This window comes from Simochromis diagramma, unplaced genomic scaffold (assembly GCF_900408965.1).
Source record: "Simochromis diagramma unplaced genomic scaffold, fSimDia1.1 OVJJ01000107.1, whole genome shotgun sequence".
Lineage (NCBI taxonomy): Eukaryota > Metazoa > Chordata > Actinopteri > Cichliformes > Cichlidae > Simochromis > Simochromis diagramma.
The window spans coordinates 1086141-1109306 of record NW_024387209.1 but is presented as its reverse complement, the minus strand read 5'-3'; the positions used below and the strand labels follow the sequence as shown (position 1 = coordinate 1109306).

General features: G+C 39.5%; 1 protein-coding gene across 5 annotated transcripts in view; it reads left to right on the top strand.

Annotated features, from left to right (window-relative positions):
• Nucleotides 1-9045, top strand: part of LOC120746280 (NLR family CARD domain-containing protein 3-like) — a 56314-nt gene extending 47269 nt beyond the window's left edge. For 3 of the 5 annotated variants that reach the window (XM_040051704.1, XM_040051703.1, XM_040051705.1), the window contains 2 exons: nt 7237-7283; nt 7459-9045. In XM_040051704.1, coding sequence (XP_039907638.1) covers nt 7237-7283; nt 7459-8030 — 619 coding nt within the window. In that variant the 3' untranslated portion in view covers nt 8031-9045. Of the gene's footprint in view, nt 1-741; nt 800-1055; nt 1270-1369; nt 3156-3280; nt 3455-6654; nt 6829-7236; nt 7284-7458 lie in introns of all 5 variants that reach the window. The other 2 variants (XM_040051706.1, XM_040051702.1) reach the window with 2 other exon arrangements.
• Nucleotides 9046-23166: the final 14121 nt, after the last annotated feature.

Sequence of the window (23166 nt, the reverse complement as noted above, 5' to 3'; positions counted from 1 at the left end):
ATTACTTGTTTTTTTTCTGTTTATTTCATTGTAAGTTTTTCAATTTTTCACAAAGAATAAAATTCAAAAGAAAAGCTTAATAATTTGATTTAGCTCCTGATGGAACTTTATTCAGCCAGAAACTCCACATAAGGACTACAAACAGATTGAATTAGATTAAAACTAGGAGAAAGTTTATTTGCACTTTCAGTTAAGCTAATGTTAACTAAATTTAGCAGGAAGAAAGCAAGTTTTATCGATTGAAGACTGGGTGTGGGCTACCAGGAATTTGACTGACGTGGCTTTCTTCTGGCTGACGTTAGCTAAGGCTCTTTTTGCTAGTATGGACACATTTCAAGGTGTCTAATGTAACAAAATGAGGTGGATAAAGTCAGCTGATCATTCCAATCCTATGTTGCTCATCTGGATGATAAAATATCTTGGCAATATTTTGTAAGTTAATAATAATAATAAGTAACCGTTGACTGGTTTATGTAATGTTGTTAAATTATAAGTGGTTGTAAATGTTATTATATACAAAACTAATTTGTATACATTAATGAATCGAAATCCTAGTTGTCTTATCTTTCTAAATACTTTACCAGGTAATATAACCCATGATAACCACACATCGATTATGTGGTTATTGTTCGTATAGTCTATTTACAACTTACTTAAATATTTAGTTATCCTTTTTTAGAGCTTTGGATTGTGAATATAACCAGAACTTCAGAGAATATCAAGGTTCTGTTCTTTTTCCAGCACACGAGTGCTGATTCGCCATGTCCCTTTTCACTGTAGGAGAAAAACAAGGTAGCCGGTAAGTCCGGTCAGGAGAATCACTTCACCGAAGAGGCATAAAACATATATTGTATCAGCAGATACTGTTATAATTGTGTAAAAAGCAATTATGGCTAATACATGCTTGCTTCAATAAAAAGGGCAATAAAGAAAGAACTAGACCATTACATTAAAAGTATGTTCAACATATAGCTGATGCATGGCTGATGTTTCTCAATAATTTCAGTCTGAATGTGAATTGAATGTGAATATAGCATTCAAATAATGTTTTCCAGCTGTTGGAGGAGAACCTCAATGCTTTTGTGAAGAATGAACTGAGAAAAATCCAGAAGGTTCTGAGTCCAGATTACATAAAGAGTCAGGCAGAGGAGTTGTTGCAGGGTGACCATGAGATGGAGAGGAAGAGCAGCAGCGAGGCATTTCTTCGGATCACAGCGAACTTCCTGAGAATAATGAAGGAGGAGGTGCTGGCTCAACGTCTGGAGAATAGTAAGAGGATTTCTCTAAAGATATAATAAGTGGTAGACCATTTTATTATTATTACTATTATTATTTATATTACATAAATGTTGTTTGTGTATTCTTTTAGGATTCCCCATCATGTGTCAGAATAAACTTAAATCTAACCTGAAGAAGAAGTTCCAGTGTGTGTTTGAGGGAATTCCTAAAGAAGGAAACCCAACCCTTCTGAATCAGATCTACACAGAGCTCTACATCACAGAGGGAGGGACTGCAGAGGTCAACCAAGAACATGAGATTAGACAGATTGAAACAGCATCCAGGAAATCAGACAGACCAGAAACAACAATTAGACAAGAAGACATCTTTAAAGTCCCACCTGGAAGAGATAAGCCAATCAGAACAGTCCTGACAAAGGGAGTGGCTGGCATTGGAAAAACATTCTTAACGCGGAAGTACACACTAGATTGGGCTGCTGAAAAAGCCAACCAGGACATCCAATTCATGTTTCCATTCACTTTCAGAGAGCTGAATTTGTTGAAAGAGAAAAAGTTCAGCCTGGTGGAACTTGTTCATCACTTCTTTACTGAAACTAAAGAAGCAGGAATCTGCAGGTTTGAAGACTTCCAGGTTCTGTTTATCTTTGATGGTCTGGATGAGTGTCGACTTCCTTTGGACCTCCACTACACAGAGACCCTGACTGATGTTAAAGAGCCCACTGCAGTGGGTGTGCTGCTCACAAACCTCATCAGAGGTAAGCTGGTTCCATCTGCTCGAATCTGGATAACCACACGACCTGCAGCAGCCAATCAGATCTATCCTGAGTGTATTGACATGGTGACAGAGGTTAGAGGGTTCACTGAACAACAGAAGGAGAAGTACTTCAGGAAGAGATTCAGAGAAGAACAGGCCAGCAAAATCATCTCCCACATCAAGACATCGCGAAGCCTCCACATCATGTGCCACATCCCAGTCTTCTGCTGGATCACTGCTACAGTTCTGGAAGATGTGCTGAAAACCAAAAAGAGGAGAGACTTGCCTAAGAACTTGACTGAGATGTACATCCACTTCCTGGTGGTTCAGGCCAAAGTGAAGAAGGTCAAGTACGATGGAGGAGTTGGGACAGATCCACACTGGAGTCCAGAGAGCAGGAAGATGATTGAGTCTTTGGGAAAACTGGCTTTTGATCAGCTGCAGAAAGGAAATCTGATCTTCTATGAATCAGACCTGATAGAGTGTGGCATCGATATCAAAGCAGCCTCAGTGTACTCAGGAGTGTTCACACAGATCTTTAAAGAGGAGAGAGGACTGTACCAGGACAAGGTGTTCTGCTTTGTTCATCTGAGTGTTCAGGAGTTTCTGGCTGCTCTTCATGTCCATCTGACCTTTATCCACTCTGGAGTCAATCTGCTGGAAGATCAAATCTCCCAGAAGTGTGAAACAAGAGAATTTGCAGAGACACAATTCTTTGTGAGTGCTGTGGACAAGACGTTAAAGAGTCCAAATGGACACCTGGACTTGTTACTCCGCTTCCTTCTTGGTCTCTCACTGAAGGAAAATCAGACTCTCCTACGAGGTCTTTTGACACAGATAGGATGTGGCTCACAGACCAAGCAGGAAAATATCCTGTACATCAAAGAGAAGATAGGTCAGAATCTGTCTGCAGAGAAAAGCATCAACCTGTTCCACTGTCTGAATGAACTGAATGATCATTCTCTAGTGGAGGTGATCCAAAAGTCCCTGAGTTCAGGAAGTCTCTCCACAGATAAACTGTCTTCTGCTCAGTGGTCAGCTCTGGTCTTCATCTTACTGTCATCAGAAGAAGATCTGAATGTGTTTGACCTGAAGAAATACTCTGCTTCAGAGGAGGCTCTTTTGAGGCTGCTGCCAGTGACCAAAGCCTCCTGCAAAGCTCTGTAAGTAGACAGTGGTGTTTCTTTACAATCCATTACTTTCTTAGTGGACAGTGGAGAGTATTTAATAACTTACTACACATTTTCTTATTTCCATTTTCTCTTATTTTATTTTTTACATTTTGCAGACTGAATATCTGTAACTTGTCAGTGAGAAGCTGTGAAGGTCTGTCCTCAGTTCTCAGCTCCCCGTCCTCTAATCTCAAAGAACTTAACCTGAGTAACAACAACCTGCATGATTCAGGAGTGAAGCTGCTGGCTTCTGGACTGAAGAGTTCACATTGTATACTGGAAAGTCTCAGGTCAGTATTCATATATCTGTTACAACTCATAACATGTAGATGAATTTGTAAGACTGTATGATGTGCAAATTAATTGTTGCATATCCTTCTTTATTTTGGATATTAGTTTTATTAAGATTTTATATTATTTTCCTCTGCTTTTGCTTCTTGCTTGTGACTGTGAATTCACATTTAACCCTTTAAAGCCGGTCGGAGCGGGCATGCTCTGTTTTGCGTAACTATTTTCAAATACCTGTAGAACCGGAACCACGTAAGCTAGTGCAATAATATTTTTTTGCACATGAAACCAGAGGAGTTGTACTTACATCTTATGCCATCAACTTGTCCTAGGTCACGGTTTCCTTCCAGATATAGCTTTGCAAAAATTGCATAAAAAGCACTTGCAGGAAGAAAAACATAATAATCCAGAGACACACTTTGCCGATGCGATCAGCTGTTCGTAACACTTCCTACATTGAAATAGACATCAGCGTGAACGATTGCATGTCCCCCATTACCTGCCCGAAACCGGAAGTGATGTCATTTTCGCAGAAAATGTAGTTTTTTACTTGTAGGGCTTAAAAGCCTATACTGTTTTTTTTTTTTAAGTCATGTTTGACTTCATGCTTTTCTAAATAGTTTCTGGGATGCTCAGAACTCAAATTGCACTACTTTAAATAGTTTATTTTGATGCACACGCTGTTTTCTTTGCAAATTTGCATTATAGGATTATTTTTAGTTTTTTCTGCAGTATATAAAAATTGTTGTATCTCAAAAATTAAACTATGAAGACACTCAAAATAAATTTCCTGTTGTTGTATACTATTTTTTCAACTTCTTTGTATATAACGTTTTGAGGGATGAACCTCTTAAATTTCTCCAAGTAGAAATATATGTAAAAAAAACGATTTTCAAATTATTTGTAGTTTATTGCACTTTTTTGCAATTTATGTAGTTACTATGGACTTAATGCAAACATATTATTAAAATTTGGGCTATAACAGTTGTATTGATGTATAGCAACAAAAATGGCACTACAGCATGTAAAAATATAAAGTAAGCTCTGGCAGACTTGGTTCTATGGTAGGTCTTAAAGGGTTAAAAAACTTTTTAGTAATACTCTTGTCAAACACTTCACCCTTCAATACATTTAAATGTTTGAACTGTGATGATCAAATATTTTTAGACTTTTCCTTCTGAATGACACTTCGGTGACGTTCTTTTAGATATTCACTTTGTCCTCATAAAAATATAATAAGTTTGATGATTTTACTTTTCATCATCGGGTCAATATTTTGGCTTAATGAACCACAGCTCTAAGAAAACCTTTGTCTGGTGTTACTAAAGCCAACTGTGATTTGATAGCAGCCTTCAGCTAATCTGTATTTTTATACTTTTTGTGGAAGGTGTTAATCATCATAGTCTGCACAACTGTCAACTATCAACAGTGTTCTCCATGACTGTGGTTGGGTGTTACTGACCTAGACTGCTTATACAATGTTTGAATACTTTTTTACTGCAATATGACCATAGTTGAGATTTCTGATTATCATGTGCTATAAGCTATAATTATCAATGTTAAAACAAAGGCTTGAAATGTTTCACTTTCACTATAGAATACATACAAGTTTACCATACCACATTAAATTACAAAAAAGTATTTTCTTAATATTCCAATGTTCACATGCTGGATGGACTAGGGAAGGATATCAAGTGAACTATGTTGATCTGTGAAACCAGAACCCCAGTACACGAAATCTGCCTTGGCTCTCTGTTTATAAAGTCTAGTCTCTGGTCCTATGAGCATTATCCAGTTGGGAGTGCAGAGCTTAGATGGAGCCAACAGATGAGGGGATTTGCTCAGTTCTAACTGCATCTATTCTGGATGTCTATCCTTCTTATCTCTGAGGAACCCTTGTAGCTCAAGGAAGATTCCCCAGCAACACATATTAATGACAGCTCCCGTCTAGATCAGTGCTCTAGGAATATGACTGGTTTTATTTTAGTGACTTGGTAAACTAAGCCACAGGGGTCTGTAACTTTTAAAAGCCTGGACTAACCTGTAAGAGCTACTAACTAATTTGGGATTAATACTCAGATTTTTAAACAATAATTAAATCACCTGAGTTATACTAAGTTAATTGGCCTACTACGAATGCTGATTTCTTCTGATACTTGAGTTAAATTTACCATCAACTCATCCTCATATGAAAATCAGTTTTAACATAATTCTTTTTTAAATTCAAATACATAGGAATCATTTTTCTTACTATTTCTCTTCAAAACTCTGTGCTTGTCAATTATACTATATAGATAACTATAGTAATAGTAAATATACTTACTAGATTTTTCACACACACACACACACACACACACACACACACACACACACAGAAACACACACACAGCCTCCAAGTCCAACTCACACACACTCTCAGTGAGAAGCAATTAAGCAGTTAAGTATGATCAACTGTCAGCAAACTCACATATGAATTATGGTTCTGTGTTTAACAATCACAACATACTTAATACCTTTTTTTTTTCATTCAGAATCATATATAAAGATGGGCTGGAGACACATTTTTTCTTTTCACAAGGCAGAAGCTGAATCATGTCTACACACAAAATCCAGACATTGGAGCAGACATTATAAACTGTATTGCTCATTAATCATATTATTAGACTTCGGTTATATTTTTGATTAAGATGAAGACATAGTGTTTTCAGTGGGAGAAACATTTCATCACTCACCCAAGTGACTTCTTTAGTCTCAGCTGATTGAAGGTTTCCCCAACCTTATGAACAGTACATTTGCATAACGACTGAAACTAGCACCACGGATTAAGATAATTTATTCATAGCATTCTGTATCATTTTAAACATACAAGGCTGGATGTTGAGTCCTTTTACCCTCTCTCACGTGTAATTGGTGTAAGCGGGGGGACCTCGTCTCTTCAAATGCTTAATAAGAACCAACTCAATGACAGATTTGAATAGGTGGAATCAAATCTGGAAACACAGCACACGAAATGGCTTTAAAGATGAACACACAAATGACAGATATAGACTGATATATATACTGATATTTAGAATACTATGACATGATAGCTGCTAGCTCCCTGTTTCAGTTATTGCTCTTCTTATTTCAATATGTCATATTATTTCACAGCACACAGCAATTCCCTGAGAGTTTCCTTCATATATGTTGTGTGTGTCTGTAGTCTATCAGGCTGTCTGATCGCAAAAGAAGGCTCTGATTCTCTGACCTCAGCTCTAACGTCCAACCCCTCCCATCTGAGAGAACTCGACCTGAGCTACAATCATCTGGGAGAGTCAGCAGTGAAGCTCTTGTCTTCTGGACTGGAGAATCCAGACTGGAGTCTGGACACTCTCAGGTATGGAGAGGACTGCTACACCCACAGACAATTTATAATAGAGGGAGGAGTGATTGAAATTATTTCTCACTGTGGATCTGTTTATTGGACTATTGTGAAATTTTGACTGATCTGTTAATCACTGATGTTAGGAGCATTTTTCCTCTTACAAGAGGCAGTGAACATAAATTGGATATATTTGTGTGTAGCAGCTGCAGGAACATCTTTGTCATTGTTTAGTTTAGACAAATGTGTGTGTCTGTCCTTTTTAACATGCCCAATGTATCATGTTTGGCATGTCAAGTGTACAGCACTTTGTGTTCAGCTGGTGGCTGATCTGAAAGCGCTATATAAATAAATTGCTTGCTTGCTTGCTTGTGTGTAAAAGAGCGATGTAATGTGCAGGATGTAACCCCCTCCTTCTCTCAGGGTGGAGCCTTCAGGAGAACAATGGTTGACACCAGGTCTGAGGAAGTGTAAGTGTGTTTTTAATGTGATTCATGAAAACAAAGCAGCGCACATTCAACCATCTTCAAACTGTCACATCACTCATTCACATCTCTGATGTCAGGAGTCATCATCAAAGTGTCAATCAATGAACAGATAATGGATCAATAACTGCAGCTGGATTGTGTTTGTTCTCTCCATCAGATTCCTGTCAACTCACAATCAACACAAACACAGTACACAAGAATCTTAAGCTGTCTGACAACAACAGGAAGGTGACATATGTTAAGGAGGAGCAGCCATATCCTGATCATCCAGACAGATTTGATGAATGGTGCCCCCAGGTGCTGTGTAGAGAAGGTCTGACTGGTCGCTGTTACTGGGAGGTCGAGAAAAATGGACAGGTTCACATATCAGTGAGTTATGAAAGAATCCCAAGAAAAGGGCACAGAGATGAAAGAAATGACTTTGAATTTGGATTTAACAATCAGTCCTGGTGTCTCAGCTTCTCTAAACGAGGTTGCTCTGCTTGGCACAACAATAGAGAAACGTTCATCTGCTCTTCCTATTGTTGGTCTGGCAGAGTAGCAGTGTATCTGGACTGTCCTGCTGGCATTCTGTCCTTCTACAGAGTCTCCTCTGACACTCTGATCCACCTCCACACCTTCAACACCACATTCACTGAACCTCTTTATCCTGGATTTGGGTTTGTGTTCAGAACAACATCAGGGTTTTTGATCTCTCTTGATTCTTCAGCTTCTCTGTGTTCAGTTTAGTGTAAATAGTGTCTTGTCTCATTATTTCTCTCTGTAACGTCCAAACTTTGCTGTCACCATGTCTTTTGATGAATGAAGTAAGTTATAAGTGTAATCAAATAGAAAACATCATTTTATGGTCTTCAACTTGAACCCTCTCAGGCTCAAATTAAGTTTTTGTTGCTAATGCACAAAAGAATACCTGCAGTGGTACTTCTGAGTAAAAAAAACCTCATAAAATATGTATGTGGGGTAATCAGGTTGTTAGCTTTTAACTGTTGCAAATCTGCAATGCCTGCCTTGAGAGGGTTAAAGTAACCTTTCTATACTGTCCCATACTGTCTGGGTAAAATTTGACCTTTTTTTTTTTTTTTCTTTTTCAATAGAGTTCATTACCCTCAGTACAATTTGTTTTAGCCTTTGAATTTTTTAATTTGATTTTTGCCAAAGTGGTACCACAATTAAAATATTTCAGAACTTAGTATATGTTGCTACATATGTTTGTACCCTGAGCATGTTCCAGGACAGATTTGATTATGCATTGAATGAGCAGCAGATGTTAGCACTTCCAGACAAGCTGTTGAACAGAGATGAACTATTCAGAGAAATATTCAGAGAAGAAATATTCATATATGAATAAATGTATATTTTCAATATTTTTCAATATATGAATATTGAAATATTCAGAGAAGAGGAGCAAAGCTAAATAAATATAAAAGGGTATATAAAAGGGTGATTCTCTGGCCTGAGATAAATAAATATAAAGGGTATACAGGAGCTCCATTTGTAGCAGATATATCAGGAACCCCAATTATAACCAGCTGCTTTTTTGTTTGGACAGCTCACTATTGTTAAAGGAGAACTATGTCATTTTAGTTTAGCACTAAGACTTGTCATGAATTTAGATGAACCAAAAACAGAAAACTAAATCATTCTGAGATTGTGCTGCTGTGAACATAAAATTAAAAGAAGAACAGTGGAACTGTAATTCACATTTCCATGAATAAACGTGTTAACATTATGAACTAAAAGTGTACATGTATGTATAGACATTTTTATTTGTGAAATATGTGTAATGTGCATGTTTCCATAATAAAAGAGACTGTGCTGGTCTGACCCCCCTCCTCCTTTCAGGGTGGAGCCTGCTGGAGCCCGATGGTTGAGACCAGGTCTGAGGAAGTGTACAGTAAGTGTGTTTTTAATGTGATTCATGAAAACAAAGCAGCACACATTCAACCATCTTCAAACTGTCACATCACTCATTCACATCTCTGATGTCAGGAGTCAATCAATGAACAGATTTGATAAATGGTGCCCTGAGGTGTTGTGTAGAGATGGTCTGACTGGTCGCTGTTACTGGGAGGTTGAGAAAAGTGGACATGTTCACATTTCAGTGAGTTACAGAATAATCCCAAGAAAGGGGCACAGAGATATTAGAAATTAAATTGAATTTGGATTTAATGTCAGTCCTGGTGTCTCAGCATATCTGATAAAGGTTGCTCTGCTTGGCACAACAGCAGAGAAACATTCATCTCCTTTACTCATATACACAGTCTCGTAGAGTAGCAGTATATCTGTGCTGGCCCGCTGGCACTCTGTCCTTCTACAGAGTCCCTCTGACACTCTGATCCACCTCCACACCTTCAACACCACATTCACTGAACCTCTTTATCCTGGGTTTGGGTTTTTATTCAGGACTCCAACAAACTTCATTTGTCCTTTTGGTTCTTCAGCATCTCTGTGTTCAGTTTAGTATAAATAGTCCCTGAAGCTCAGTTCAGTGAGATAAACTGTGATATCAGAGAGCAGCCACTGTCAAGTACTCACTACCTTAAACTTCTACAAGTGGAAGTATTTAGTTCTCAGTTTTTCCATTTACTTAGGTGACTGGATATGGAGGTACAGGGCCTCATGGTTGCTCAACTAGGTGTCATAGATAAAGTACTCTATGAATGTGTGTCAGTTAATGAATTATAATCTAATAACTGAGAGGTTATCAAAGCAGGATACACCCTGGAAAACTTGCTAGTCTATCGCGACATCTGTTCAACTGTCAATCACCATACCAGCTGAATGGACTTTAGGTTAGTCTTACTGTCACATTTTCACCTAAATTCAGCCCGCTGCAGACCAGATAGTTATTTTAGTTTTAAAACACCTCAACATTTTTGTGTCTTATTCCTTCAGTTTTGTCTTGTCGTCTCTGGGATCTCATTAGAATAAGACATTCATTTGTTAGATCAGAACTGGGTGTCTCTGCAAAGTTTCCCTACTTAATAAAATTACTCACCCACAGTCTTTAAACCCAGAAGATTTAACACTTTGATCTGAGCATGAACACCATGAGGTAGTCTGTTTTCTGTTGGCTGTGATTGTTGTAGCTGTCCACAAGCTGTTTTTGTACAGTATTGGCGACTTGATGGACTAAACTTAAAACAACCACTTTCTTGCAGATACACTGAATCTATTTTAAGATAATTTCATTCAGAAAAAGTGTGTTTTTGAGTGTTTACAAAAGCACTGAAAACATGCCAGAAATAAACTCCATGCAATTATGAACCAATGTAATGCTGCTGAAGTTGTGTGGCTACATAGGCAATGACTATGAAGTGCAAAAAGAAACGCTCCTGTGGACACATACCATGAGTCACACTGATGATTGTTGTGATTTGTCCAGTAACTAGGGTTGCCAACTCCCTGAAAAATAAATAAGGGACACCTCGTGGCCAGGGCCGGGCAACCCAGTTGTCTTCACCCTTCCCAGTGTGGTAGCTCTTTTTTTTTGTGTGTGAAATTATTTTTTAACCATTTGACTTGAATTTGATTTAAGCAGATGCATATTCTTTGTGATATGACCATATGGGAAACAAATGATCATTTAGCCATTTATTTTTAGCTCAAAATGACAACATTAACACAGTAAAACAGGTCTCTTTCTTAAACAGAAGCCTGTCATGCTTAACTTTTGAGAATATAAGTAAATCTTTCTTTAAAAGAACTCTGTCCTGCTTAACTTAAAATTATATAAATTAATAGAAAGCAATAGAACGAAACATATTATTGTAACAGTACACATATAGTGCATTTAGTACAATTGGCTTCAGTTGAGGTATTATTTCAGCTTTTCTAATGCTAATCAGCTGCTCCTGTTTGTAAACCCACTTGTTCCCATGATTACGCATCATAACTCATCATCATTATTAATCTATGTATTACTTTTATGTATTAGTGATCTATTTGTTGTAATCATCTATCCTTGCAGTTGTTTATTACACAAAATAAATTATATTATCACACTTCTGGCCACATAGCGCTGATATTCACTGCACATGCCCATATTAACCTTAACCAGAGGGTTTAAAAAAAACAAACCAGTGTTTACATACCATATCTGCTTCTGCCGTGGCCTGGTGGACAAAAAATTGGTTAAGGGTTCCCCGAGCTTTCACGCCCCTCATGTTCTTCTTGTGCCCACCATTAGAAGCATGCCTACGGAAAAAGTGCGCCGGCACACAGTGCAGGGCGCTGTATAGGTGTTGTCGTGCACTTTTCCAGCCAGGTGTTTCCCTTTTCCCATTCCTCCCTGTACTTTTGCAGCCTTTTTTTTTTTTTCTTTCTCTGAGGGGAACAAACATTGCTGCTCTAATGCTGGGCTTACACTGTGCGATTTTTGGCCCATTTTGAGACGATTTTTGAGTCGTGCGACCGATTTGGTGATCGGCCCAATTTTGGCCTTCATCGTGCATCGTGTAGTATACGTGGGGTAACGAGAAGCGATTAACACCTCCCGATCATCAATCGCTCGTGAGGGTGTCACCACAGCCGCTCACACTGCTCACGCGCAAACACGTAAACGTCGGTGAAAAAGACGGAGCAGCACGGCTGTGCGGCGTGTGATCTGGACACAAGCGATGGAGGCACAACTTGTAGAACTTTGGAAAGCTCATCCGAGCCTTTTCGATGTGGCATCACAAAATTGTCACGACCACAACAACCGTGAAAATAGTTGGATTTACACTGCTGCTCAATCACAGCTGCCTGATCATGTTTTTCATTAGCAATTTAGCAAAGTTGATGGTGGTGGTGTATGGAGTGCCAGGACTGCCATAATGCATTAATTAAATACACCATTAAATAATTAATTAAATGTGGCAATAATTAATTAAAATTGGAATTAATTAATTAAATAAATAGTTATGACACATGTAATTAATTAATTATTGACACATTTAATTAATTATTTATGTATTTCACATTTTAATTAATTATTGACACATTTAATTAATTAATTATTGACACATTTAATTAATTATTTATGTATTTCACATTTTAATTAATTATTGACACATTTAATTAATTAATTATTGACACATTTAATTAATTAATTATTGACACATTTAATTAATTATTTATGTATTTCACATTTTAATTAATTATTGACACATTTAATTAATTATTTAATGATATATTTATTTATTTCATTTTGGCAGTCCTGGCGCCTGGCTCTCATCATGAAATAATTTTATCTGTCAGCCTCACCCATCAAACTCAGGGGGCGGGGTTAACGCTGATCGAGTCAAAACCATTGCTTTGGCCTGGTGGCCATTGTTTCTAGCACACAACAACCGGCATGTGGAAGCTAACAGAACTGAACTTTGAAAAACCCTGTTTGTGTGTCACCAAATACTGTTTTAATATTTTTTTAGCCGAGAATGTAGTGGTTTAATCTTCATGTGTCTGGTCGGTTTGTCAAGATACAGCCTCTTTGCAAAAGTGCTTCGATGATTTCGGAGATGTCTGCCCAGTCTCACGGCAAAGCGTGGGATAGACCCGCTCGCCTCGCAAGCAATCCCACCGACAAAGCGCAGGCCCCGGTACACAGCTGTAGTAACCCCCGCTGACTTCTTTTACTGAGGTTATATTTATCGGGGTTTTATTTCCTGATGTTCGTATGTGTCCTACGTGTTTCAGTATAATTCTGAATTATAACTAACATTAAAAACATGTTTAAGGAGGAGAGAGAGCAAATAAATCTGTTTAACATCTGATCTTTGGGTTTTTGTTCAGTAATCAGCGTGACCTGTGTATAGACGCATAAAAGAGATAACGTTGGTGTTTCTGTCATGTAGTAACTGCTGGCTTTAACTGTACAAAGGTTGTTCGACACTATGAAACACATACAGACTTCATGATGTTCGGCTAATATTTTTATAGTGAATATTAATCATGAGGGTAAACGGCCCTGTACACCACGGAGCGAGGTCAGCATATCCACGATATCCACGATATCCTCAGCTCCATGAGTTAACACAAAGTTTCCCAGCTGACTATCTAACTGCCAACTATTCCAGAGACGTGAAAATATACAGCATAAAGAAAAGTGTAAGAGACGATCGGCAGCAGATTAGAATAACAGTTATACATTTAATAAATCACCAAATGAATCCAAGAAACGAGCAAACCTGTTCCGACAATTTGAGTTTGTATTCCCTCAGCTGCAGACTCGCTGCTGTTTAAATGTTTGAAAAGGAAGATTAGATATAAAAAACGTCAAACATAGACTCAGTCTGCCTTTACATTTGATATGAGGCCAGCACGTATAGTGGCTGTGTCCTGTTTTAAGATCATACATGTAAAATTGTTGTCTGACCTCCGTCGATCCGTGGTTACCATGGTTACTGCATAAGCAGCTATAATGTTAACAGCTGGCACTGAGGAAACCTACCGGCAGCATGGGTGTTTATATTTTTCATTGCAAAACAACTGTCTGAATGGTTAACTGAAGTTAACTTGGATAAATTATAGTTAAGGAGTATCACAGATAACGCCTACGTGAGCTGTGCGACTGTTCACCTGAAATCAGCAGGCTATTACTGAACGTGCTATATCATAAACTATGATATAAATAGGGAGGTCCTATTAACATGTTTAGTTTTAAAGGACACCTTCCTGCCTTAATTAGTCTCCTTCATGAGCAGTATTAGTTTTCTTCTAACATCCAGAAGTCTGCACCATGTGTTTCATAGTTTGTAACAAGCCTTTGACAGGTAAAGATAACATGACCGAAAAAGCAAAAAAAAAAAAAAAAAAAGAGAGAGAGTGTTGACATAAGAAGAGAAAATGCTCTCAATTCTGGAGACAGGCAAATGGTTCATTTATGTTTGATGTGTGTTTATTCCTCCCTAAATATCGTCGGTGAAGTTTGCCATGCACGTCAGATTTTCCTGCGCATTTTTTATACCTCTGCCAACAGAGAGAGAAAAAAATCACATTCTAACAGACAGCTGGTGCTTAGAATACAGTTGAATAACTATTAAAAAACAGATGATATTTAGATGATAGTTCAGTCTAACACATGTGCCAGTGAACTATTAAACGTCTGTGAAACTATGCAGTTATGAAACGTAACTTTAACCTCAGCCAAACCGATTTGCTCAGTTGTAAATAAAACAGCGAAGTAAACGTGACCCGACAGACAGAACCTGAGTGAATGAAGTCCAGCGTTTAACCACTGAGAGCTAAAACTCAGCTGAGGTTTCAAAGCTGTGTGCCGGTGATTGGACATCAGCCGCTGATGAATGGCTTCGCCTATAAAGTGCTCTGTAAGGAAACAAGCTCCAGCAGCTCTGCGCTCGGGGAAAACACTATATTTACTTATCTTGTGCAGAAAAATGCGCTGACATTGCTTTATATCGAGTACCGGCTGCCCGGTTAAACTGTGACTATCACCAGGTAACGTAGGCGTGTTTCTTGAATTAGCAGCAGGTGTTAAACAGCTGACAGATGAGGAGGAGGATGCATGCAGGTAAACTGAGGGTCTGTTGAGCTGATCGCTGGTTTCGTGAGAAAAATGTCAGCTCGTTATTTATGTTACAGAAGCACAGAGACACAAGACCAGGCGGAAAGAGACGATCGTTCGGTGAAAATGAGAATCTGTGAATGCAACATGTGGAACACGGAGAGTGGAATATGTAAACAAACCGGTTAACGTAACCCCCTGGGTGCACTCTGCATGCTGACTGTTAGCAGAGCTAGTGAAATCTCTGAAAACATCTGAGCACTTTTGCAAACATGTTCTATGTTGACAACCTGACCAGACATACTTCGCGACATTCGCGGCTAAAACACTGTTAAAAGTGTAGCTGGTGACAGAAAAACGGGTTATTTTAAAACTACACCACCACCATTGCTGCCTGTGATTTGATCTGCATTCTGGGATACCTGGCTGCCCCAAGTCTACACAAGCAATCGATTATCTAGGATCGACCTGTTTTTGACTTACTTTGCACGGCAACCAAATCAAATGTTAGAGAAGCTGCATGGGCAGCGTTAACCCCCGCCCCTGAGTTTGATGGGTGAGGCTGACAGATAAAATTATTTCATGATGAGAGCCAGGCGCCATGACTGCCAAAATGAAATAAATAAATATATCATTAAATAATTAATTAAATGTGTCAATAATTAATTAAAAAATGAATAAAAATTATTAAATTCAATAATTAAGTAAATGTGTAATAATATTAAAATTTTAATTAAAATAATGTGTCAATAATTAATTAAAATGTTAAATACATTAAATAATTTAATTAAATGTGTCAATAATTAATTAATTACATGTGTCATAACTATTTATTTAATTAATTAATTCCAATTTTAATTAATTATTGCCACATTTAATTAATTATTTAATGGTGTATTTAATTAATGCATTATGGCAGTCCTGGCACTCCATAGTGGTGTGCGTGTCTGTGTGAGTGAAAGACAGAGAGGGAGAGCGAGCGACAGATTTTCTGTTATAACCTTCATTTTATGTACGCACAGTGTGAGCACTCAGGTCGCATCAGAGCATCGGGCGGTATAGTGTGAGACCCTGCATCGTGACCTACCAACTTCTAACCCCTGTGAGTCAATCGTGCAGTTTGAGCTGAATAACTTGACTGAAAAAATCGCACAGTGTTTGCCCAGCTTTAGGTGTACTGTCGTCCGAGACTTGCACCGCAGTGTCGGCGTTTGTTTCCCTGTTGGCCATGCTTGTTGTTGTGGTCATCTGTTGTCTTCCGGTATTTTCTCCCTTTCTTCGACCAATGAGATGAGCGGTAATCTGAATTGTCATACTCGAATTGTCATAAGTGTGCTGTCAGCTCATTGGTCACAAAGCAGGGGAGGGGCTGGGAATTATGTTTTCTAACAAAGCGTTAATTCCATTAAAAGTTATAGACTACTTTTGATTATCACTGTATTACGGGACAAAGTGCGTCCCTTATTAGCTCAATACGGGACGTGTACTTTTGTTTCGAAATACGGGACGATTCCGTTTTTTAAGGGACGGTTGGCAACCCTACCAGTAACTGAATCATCGAATGATGTTCTTTTACTGTATTTTGCAATACCTCTTGACTAGGGATGGGTATCGTTTAGGTTTTATCCGATACCGGTGCCAAACCGGTACTTTTGAAACGGTGCCGGTGCTTAAACGGTGCTCAAACCGGTGAATTAAAGAATGGAGAACACAAAATTGGTCCAAAAACCTCTCATGTTCAGCTGTTTTTTTGTAAAAAGATAACAATGTTAGCCTTTTCTGCAGCTATAGGGGATTTATGGTATCACTCTTGGCTGGAAGCAGTGCTTAAACAATGGAAAAAACACAAACTTTGTCCAAAAACCTCTCATGTTTAACTGTTTTCCACTTTTTCTTTGGTCATTTTAGCCTTTTTGGCCAGGGTGAAGGGAGCATCTGCCATCAAACAAGAAGACAGCCGCATGTAGCTATGATGATGTTTGCTAGTTCACCTTACATGCATTAATTTAATAACGTGGTTAGCCTACTCAACGTAAATTACACACGAACAACATTAAGCTACTCACGCAGAGAAGAACGGCTGCTGCTGCCATCATCATCCGTCATCATTTCTGCTACACTGGCAGGGCTAGGGGCCAGGACTCTATTCTTCGGGTTTTTGGGGGATGTTGCTCCGGGTCCGATAACAGGCAACCCACCCGCAGTAGATGTGCACGGTGTGAGGTCTCGCAGCAAGCTATCAAATACGGCGCATTTCTCGGCTTTTAAAAAAAACGCTATGCGTCGCCAGGTGTTTCATCGGATTTGAGGTGTTACCTCCTTTGACAGTATCACAGTATCACCTTAAAGCACTTGTTGCAGGCTACTGAGTTTGCATATTTTGCTGTGAAGTACAGCCAGACTTTTGACCGCTTCGCCTTGGTCATTTTTAATCTGTAGCTCTGCATAAAAGAACGTACGTACCTGGCCCCGCCTACTATCCTCGGAAACGTAAAATGATTGGCTAGAATCTAAAGTGTATCACAGCTTAGGAAAAAAAAAGCACCGAAATAAAGCACCGAAATGAGCGCTGCTTTTCGGTCTGATTACTACCGTTTATGTCAGAACCGGTGCCATCATGGCACCGGATACCGGTACCCATCCCTACTCTTGACCCATGACGTCTCAACACAGTACACAGTGTTTTTAAATATGATGTGATTCATGCATGGTTACAGTTACTGAGGTATATCTAAAAATAAAATACAGCACTGGTTTTGTAAGGAAGTAAAATAGTAGATATCTGCTGGTGGTTTTGAAAGTGTTGAATAAAATGTATCGAAGAACTTGCTTGGCTAAATCTGCCTATTAAGTTTCAGGATGCAAATCAAGACTGGACCAAGACTCCTGTTGGTCACTGCTCATATTAGTCATTTGCATGACATTTAATACTAAATACATTCTTATTATCAGTGATGAACGTTAGCACTGAATGCCAATGTGGATATCGTCCTTGTCAGTGCTGTATGCATGGAGTTGTAGTTCCTGAGAGTGACCACTGGATGGCAATAAAATAATAAAAATAAAATAGAACGTTTCTGTAATGCGTAAATTTGAATAAAGATCCAGTAAAAACAAAATTTTGCATATAATCAGTGGACTCCCCACTTGTACCGGGTGTTTCTTAGTTCTCCTGGTCACCCGAGCTTCTCATCCAACATAAAGAGAAATTAAATGATAAAAAAAAACGTTCTGTTTATCTGACAGATATTTTACTAAATACAGCTGATGTCTCACATTGGACATTTTTTCTAAATGAGTGTTGGTGTATTATTATTAAATGAGGGTTACTGCTGACAACAGTGTTTAACAGTTTACTATTATCATTGTTCTCATGATCACACTGATAAAAATTAAATCTCAGGGTCAGTGTGAAAATGATTCTTGTTGGTATATAAAAAATTGTACTTATTGACAGTGACCATCAGGAGGCAGTAATAGATACACTTTCTTAATGAGTGTCTGTCACTAGAACAGCCAGGTTACGGGCTTTTTATGCTCGCTGTTCTCTCCCTCATGAACAATGTATGCGGTGTTGTGTACTGTCAGAGTGGTTTTACCCAACGTGGCCAGGTTATTTAACATGGTGCACTTCATGACTGCAATAGTATTTATGAGTGACACAATAACTTTAACATCACTTTCATTTTATAGATACATACATACATTTATAAAAAAAAAAAAAAAGCCCTCTCATCCCTGCGGGCGAGCTGGGGTCCTCTACCAGGTCCTCTACTAGGCAACTGCTAGTACAGTTGCCTAGTACTAGCAGGCAACTGTAGTACTATATTTATACCCCATATTTATACCCCATATACCCCATATTTCTCCTGTTTTGACTTCCCTTCATTGGGTTCATGTTAAATCCAGAATTGAATTCAAAATCCTGCTCCTCACATACAAGGTCTTAAATAATCAGGCCCCATCTTATCTTAATGACCTTGTAGTACCATATCACCTTATTAGAGCACTTCACTCTCGCTCTGCAGGCCTACTTGTTGTTCCTAGAGTATTTAAAAGTAGAATGGGAGGGAGAGCCTTCAGTTTTCAGGCCCCTCTTCTGTGGAACCAGCTTCCAGTTTGGATTCGGGAGACAGACACTATCTCTACTTTTAAGATTAGGCTTAAAACTTTCCTTTTTGCTAAAGCATATAGTTAGGGCTGGACCAGGTGACCCTGAATCCTCCCTTAGTTATGCTGCAATAGACGTAGGCTGCCGGGGGATTCCCATGATGCATTGAGTTTTTCCTTTCCATTCACCTTTCTCACTCACTATGTGTTAATAGACTTCTCTGCATTGAATCATATCTGTTATTAACCTCTGGCTCTCTTCCACAGCATGTCTTTTATCCTGTCTTCCTTCTCTCACCCCAACCGGTCGCAGCAGATGGCCGCCCCTCCCTGAGCCTGGTTCTGCCGGAGGTTTCTTCCTGTTAAAAGGGAGTTTTTCCTTCCCACTGTCGCCAAAGTGCTTGCTCATAGGGGGTCATATGATTGTTGGGTTTTTCTCTGTATCTATGAAGCGCCTTGAGGCAACTTTTGTTGTGATTTGGCGCTAAATAAATAAAATTGATTTGAATTGAATTGAATTGAATTGCTACAGAAGCTCCAGGAAAACATCAAATGGGCAAGAATGGAGTTTAAGCCAAGTAAATCTCTCAGCATCTCCATTGTAAAAGGAAAACTGACAGCCGAGCAATTTTATATCAGTGGAGAACAAATTCCAACAGTATTACAGAAGCCCATAAAGAGCCTGGGATGGTGGTATAATGCAGAACAACTAGAACAACTAAGGCAGAACTTGGCTAATGACCTCAAGCGGATTAACAACACTGCACTCCCAGGGAAACTGAAGCTCTGGTACTTCCAGTTCGGGTTATTACCCAGACTACTGTGGCCGTTGACAATGTACAAGGTCTTGCTCAATCATGCCAATCGACTAGAGAGGCTAGTAAGCTCCTACATTAAGAAGTGGTTCGGACTTCCCAAATGCCTCAGCAGCGTTGCACTCTATAGCGACGGGATACTGGCATTGCCTATCCCTAGCCTATCTGGGGCATGGAGTCTAACAGACTAAGTTTAATCATTCGAGCGACATGCGATGTGCTGCTTTCCCCAATAAATCTGCAGCTGTGGTTCAGAAAGGACCCATCCTGCCCCCTGTGTACAGTCCCAGCCACACTCAAGCACATCTTGGTTGGTTGTAGGACGAGCCTTACTCAGGGCAGATACACATGGAGACACAACCAGGTTTCAGGTGTCTAGCTGAGAAAGTTGAGCGCAAAAGAAAATCCATCAACGCTCAACCTTCCACGAACCAAGAGGAGTGTCCGTTTTTATCAGCATTTGTCCAGGAAGGAGACAAGCTGAGGACGAGCCCGTCAAACCCAGACCTGGGCCCGCTGAAGGTTGCCAGGGATTGGCAGATGCAAGTGGACTTGGATCAGAGGCTAATTTTTCCCACAGAGATCGTAACAACTACTCTGCGACCAGACCTTGTCCTTTGGTCTAACTCCCAAAAACTTGTGTACGTTATCGAGCTGACTGTACCATGGGAGGAAGTAATTGAGGAAGTATTTGAGCGTAAAAAGCTGCAGTATGCCAACTTGGCAGCTGAGGCAGAGGATAGAGGCTGGAAGATCAAGGTGCGCCTGGTGGAAATGCGGCGGATTTGTTGCCAGTACAACAGCAAAACTGCTCAGAAAGATTGGGATCAGAGGACAGGCACAATGGCAGGCTATAAGAGAATTGGCTAACACTGCTGAGAGGACCAGTTACTGGCTATGGCTAAAAAGGGCTGACATCACTTGGGCAGCTAAGGCAGTCAACTAACCGCGATACACATGCCCAGGATTGATCGACCTGTGGTGGGCCTCCCTCAACAGAGTAAAACATAACCTTAGAAGTTTTGCTGGTTGACTGATACAGCTGTCTCAGGGCCTCCTGGAGACTGTGCAGTTAATCTCATGGTAGTCAAACTAAAAGGAGGAATGAAAGAATAGGAAAGAAAAATGTTCTGCTCTTCTTCCCTTTTCTGGGAGGCAGTGGGGAGGTAGAGCGTACAGCCCGATCCGGCGGGGAGAGGTGTGGGAAGCCAGATCGGGCGCCCCCCTTCCGGCTCTCCTCTCTGCTCTCTCCTATCTTATCTTACTTACTTGTCTTACTTCTCTCTGTCACCTTTTCTGTCCCTTTGGAAAAATGAGGCTCCATAAGTCTTAAAGAGGTAAGTATTTCTCAGTTGCAGTGAATAGATAGAATAAATTCTTATTCTTCACTTTACTTTGACTGAAACATGTTAAAATAGTCATTAAAAAATTGTAAAGGAAGCACTCAAAACGTGCGGCTATCCTAAATGGGCGTTCTTAAAGTCAGCAAAGAGGCACAGAAAAGAAGACCAGACACCAGCGAGGGAGGATAAGAAGGACAGACGTAACAACATTGTCATCCCCTATGTAGCCGGTGTATCAGAAAAACTCAGGAGGGTTTTCTCCAAGCATGACATCCCGGTGCATTTCAGACCCAGCAACACGCTCAGACAAAAACTGGTTCACCCGAAAGACAAAACTCCAAAACACAGACTTAACAATGTGGTGTATGCTGTACAGTGCAGCGAGGAATGCCCAGACCTCTACATTGGAGAGACCAAACAGCCACTTCACAAGCGCATGGCACAACATAGAAGAGCCACCTCCACAGGACAAGACTCAGCAGTCCATCTGCATCTTAAGGACAAAGGTCACTCTTTCGAGGATGCCAATGTTCATATTTTGGACAGAGAGGACAGATGGTTTGAAAGAGGAGTGAAAGAAGCCATCTATGTCCACTGTGAGCGACCACCTTTGAACAGAGGCGGGGGTTTACGACACCAACTCTCTGCCATCTATAATCCAGTTTTGAGTTCCCTCCCCAGATGCCTTAATGCCCACTCACATCCTGGGCTATCTGACCTCAGGAAATCACATGATAGGGTGGGGCCAGGTTTCACAATGAACTCACCCGAAACCCTGGCCGATTGGGACCCACACCCATTTTCACACCTTGGCTCAGGCGATTACAGGATCATCAGGGGGTCCTTTGTCCCTCTGTGGGGGGAAGCTCCCACTGCGTTTAAATTTGAGACACTCCACCATTTGACCTTAGAACTGAAGAAGCTTCTCGGATGAGAGGTGAAACATGTTCAAGCAACTTAAAGAAGTCCAGACGCTTTTCTTTGCAAGCTCCTTTGACTACGATGACCTGGATGATTGAGAACCTTCACAGACATATGTTACATTTTATATTGATTTCATGTTTATCCTTGTTTTGAGCAGTGTGTGGTGCAACTTTTGTGCATTGTCTTCTGCTTATAATTTATTGTTTATATGGTCATTTTATTGCTGATTATTCAGTGTCTTGTTTGTGAACTGTGTTTTCATTATTTGTAATGTTTCGGTTGCATCTTAAATTTGTTTGCCACTGTTTCCTCTGAATTGTCTAAACTGGTGACCTTAAAGGTTTCTGCACAAAATAAAAACAAAACAAAAAATTATTTAAATTACATTTTTCAAATAAGACATTTCATTCAGTGTCAGTTTTAATTAATTCTAGTTTTTGCATTTGAACTTTTCAAATTCTGAATTTCATGCCAGAAAAATTATTTTGGGGCAGGGAAAACAAAAATTATTTTGGGGCAGGGGAAACAAAAAAGTACTAAATTTAATGCAATAGAGGACAAAAACGTAGCTCTATGTCACAGGATGGGCAGCCTTGATATTCCAAATAGAGCACAGAGTGTGGGTGCTGGCACTGTTAGAGATATTGTATCTCTAACATATAGCAGCTGCAGGTTAATTATTGATGGCATTAAAGTCATTTCAGTGTGAAGCTAATCTTTGACATGTGAGCTGCAGATTAGGATTCTTTAGTGGTTTGAAGTGTTTTATTTGGCAGAAGTCTCTTGACGCAGAGGAGTGATCACAGAAAAGAAGCAGAGCATTTTCTGTTTTTCAATAGAAAGCTGGTCCAGGCAGCAGAGAGCTGCAGAGTGAAGTTCATAGGAACAAGCTGAGTAAGTGCAACTTTGATTCATTTGTCTCTGAGATTTCTTCTTCATCACAGAGCTGCTGCTCTTTGTTAATGTGTGTTTGTTTGGGGAACAGATTGAGACTCATTACATATCTGATACATCTGTGAATACATCTTGTATTGGATGAAATCAATAAAAACAATACACAAAATTCCTTTAACAAAAAAGTCTTTGATATCCAATTTAGAGCTTTTCAAACCAATCCATGTAAGAAGATATTTTCCCCCTCACATCACATCACATCACATCAGACA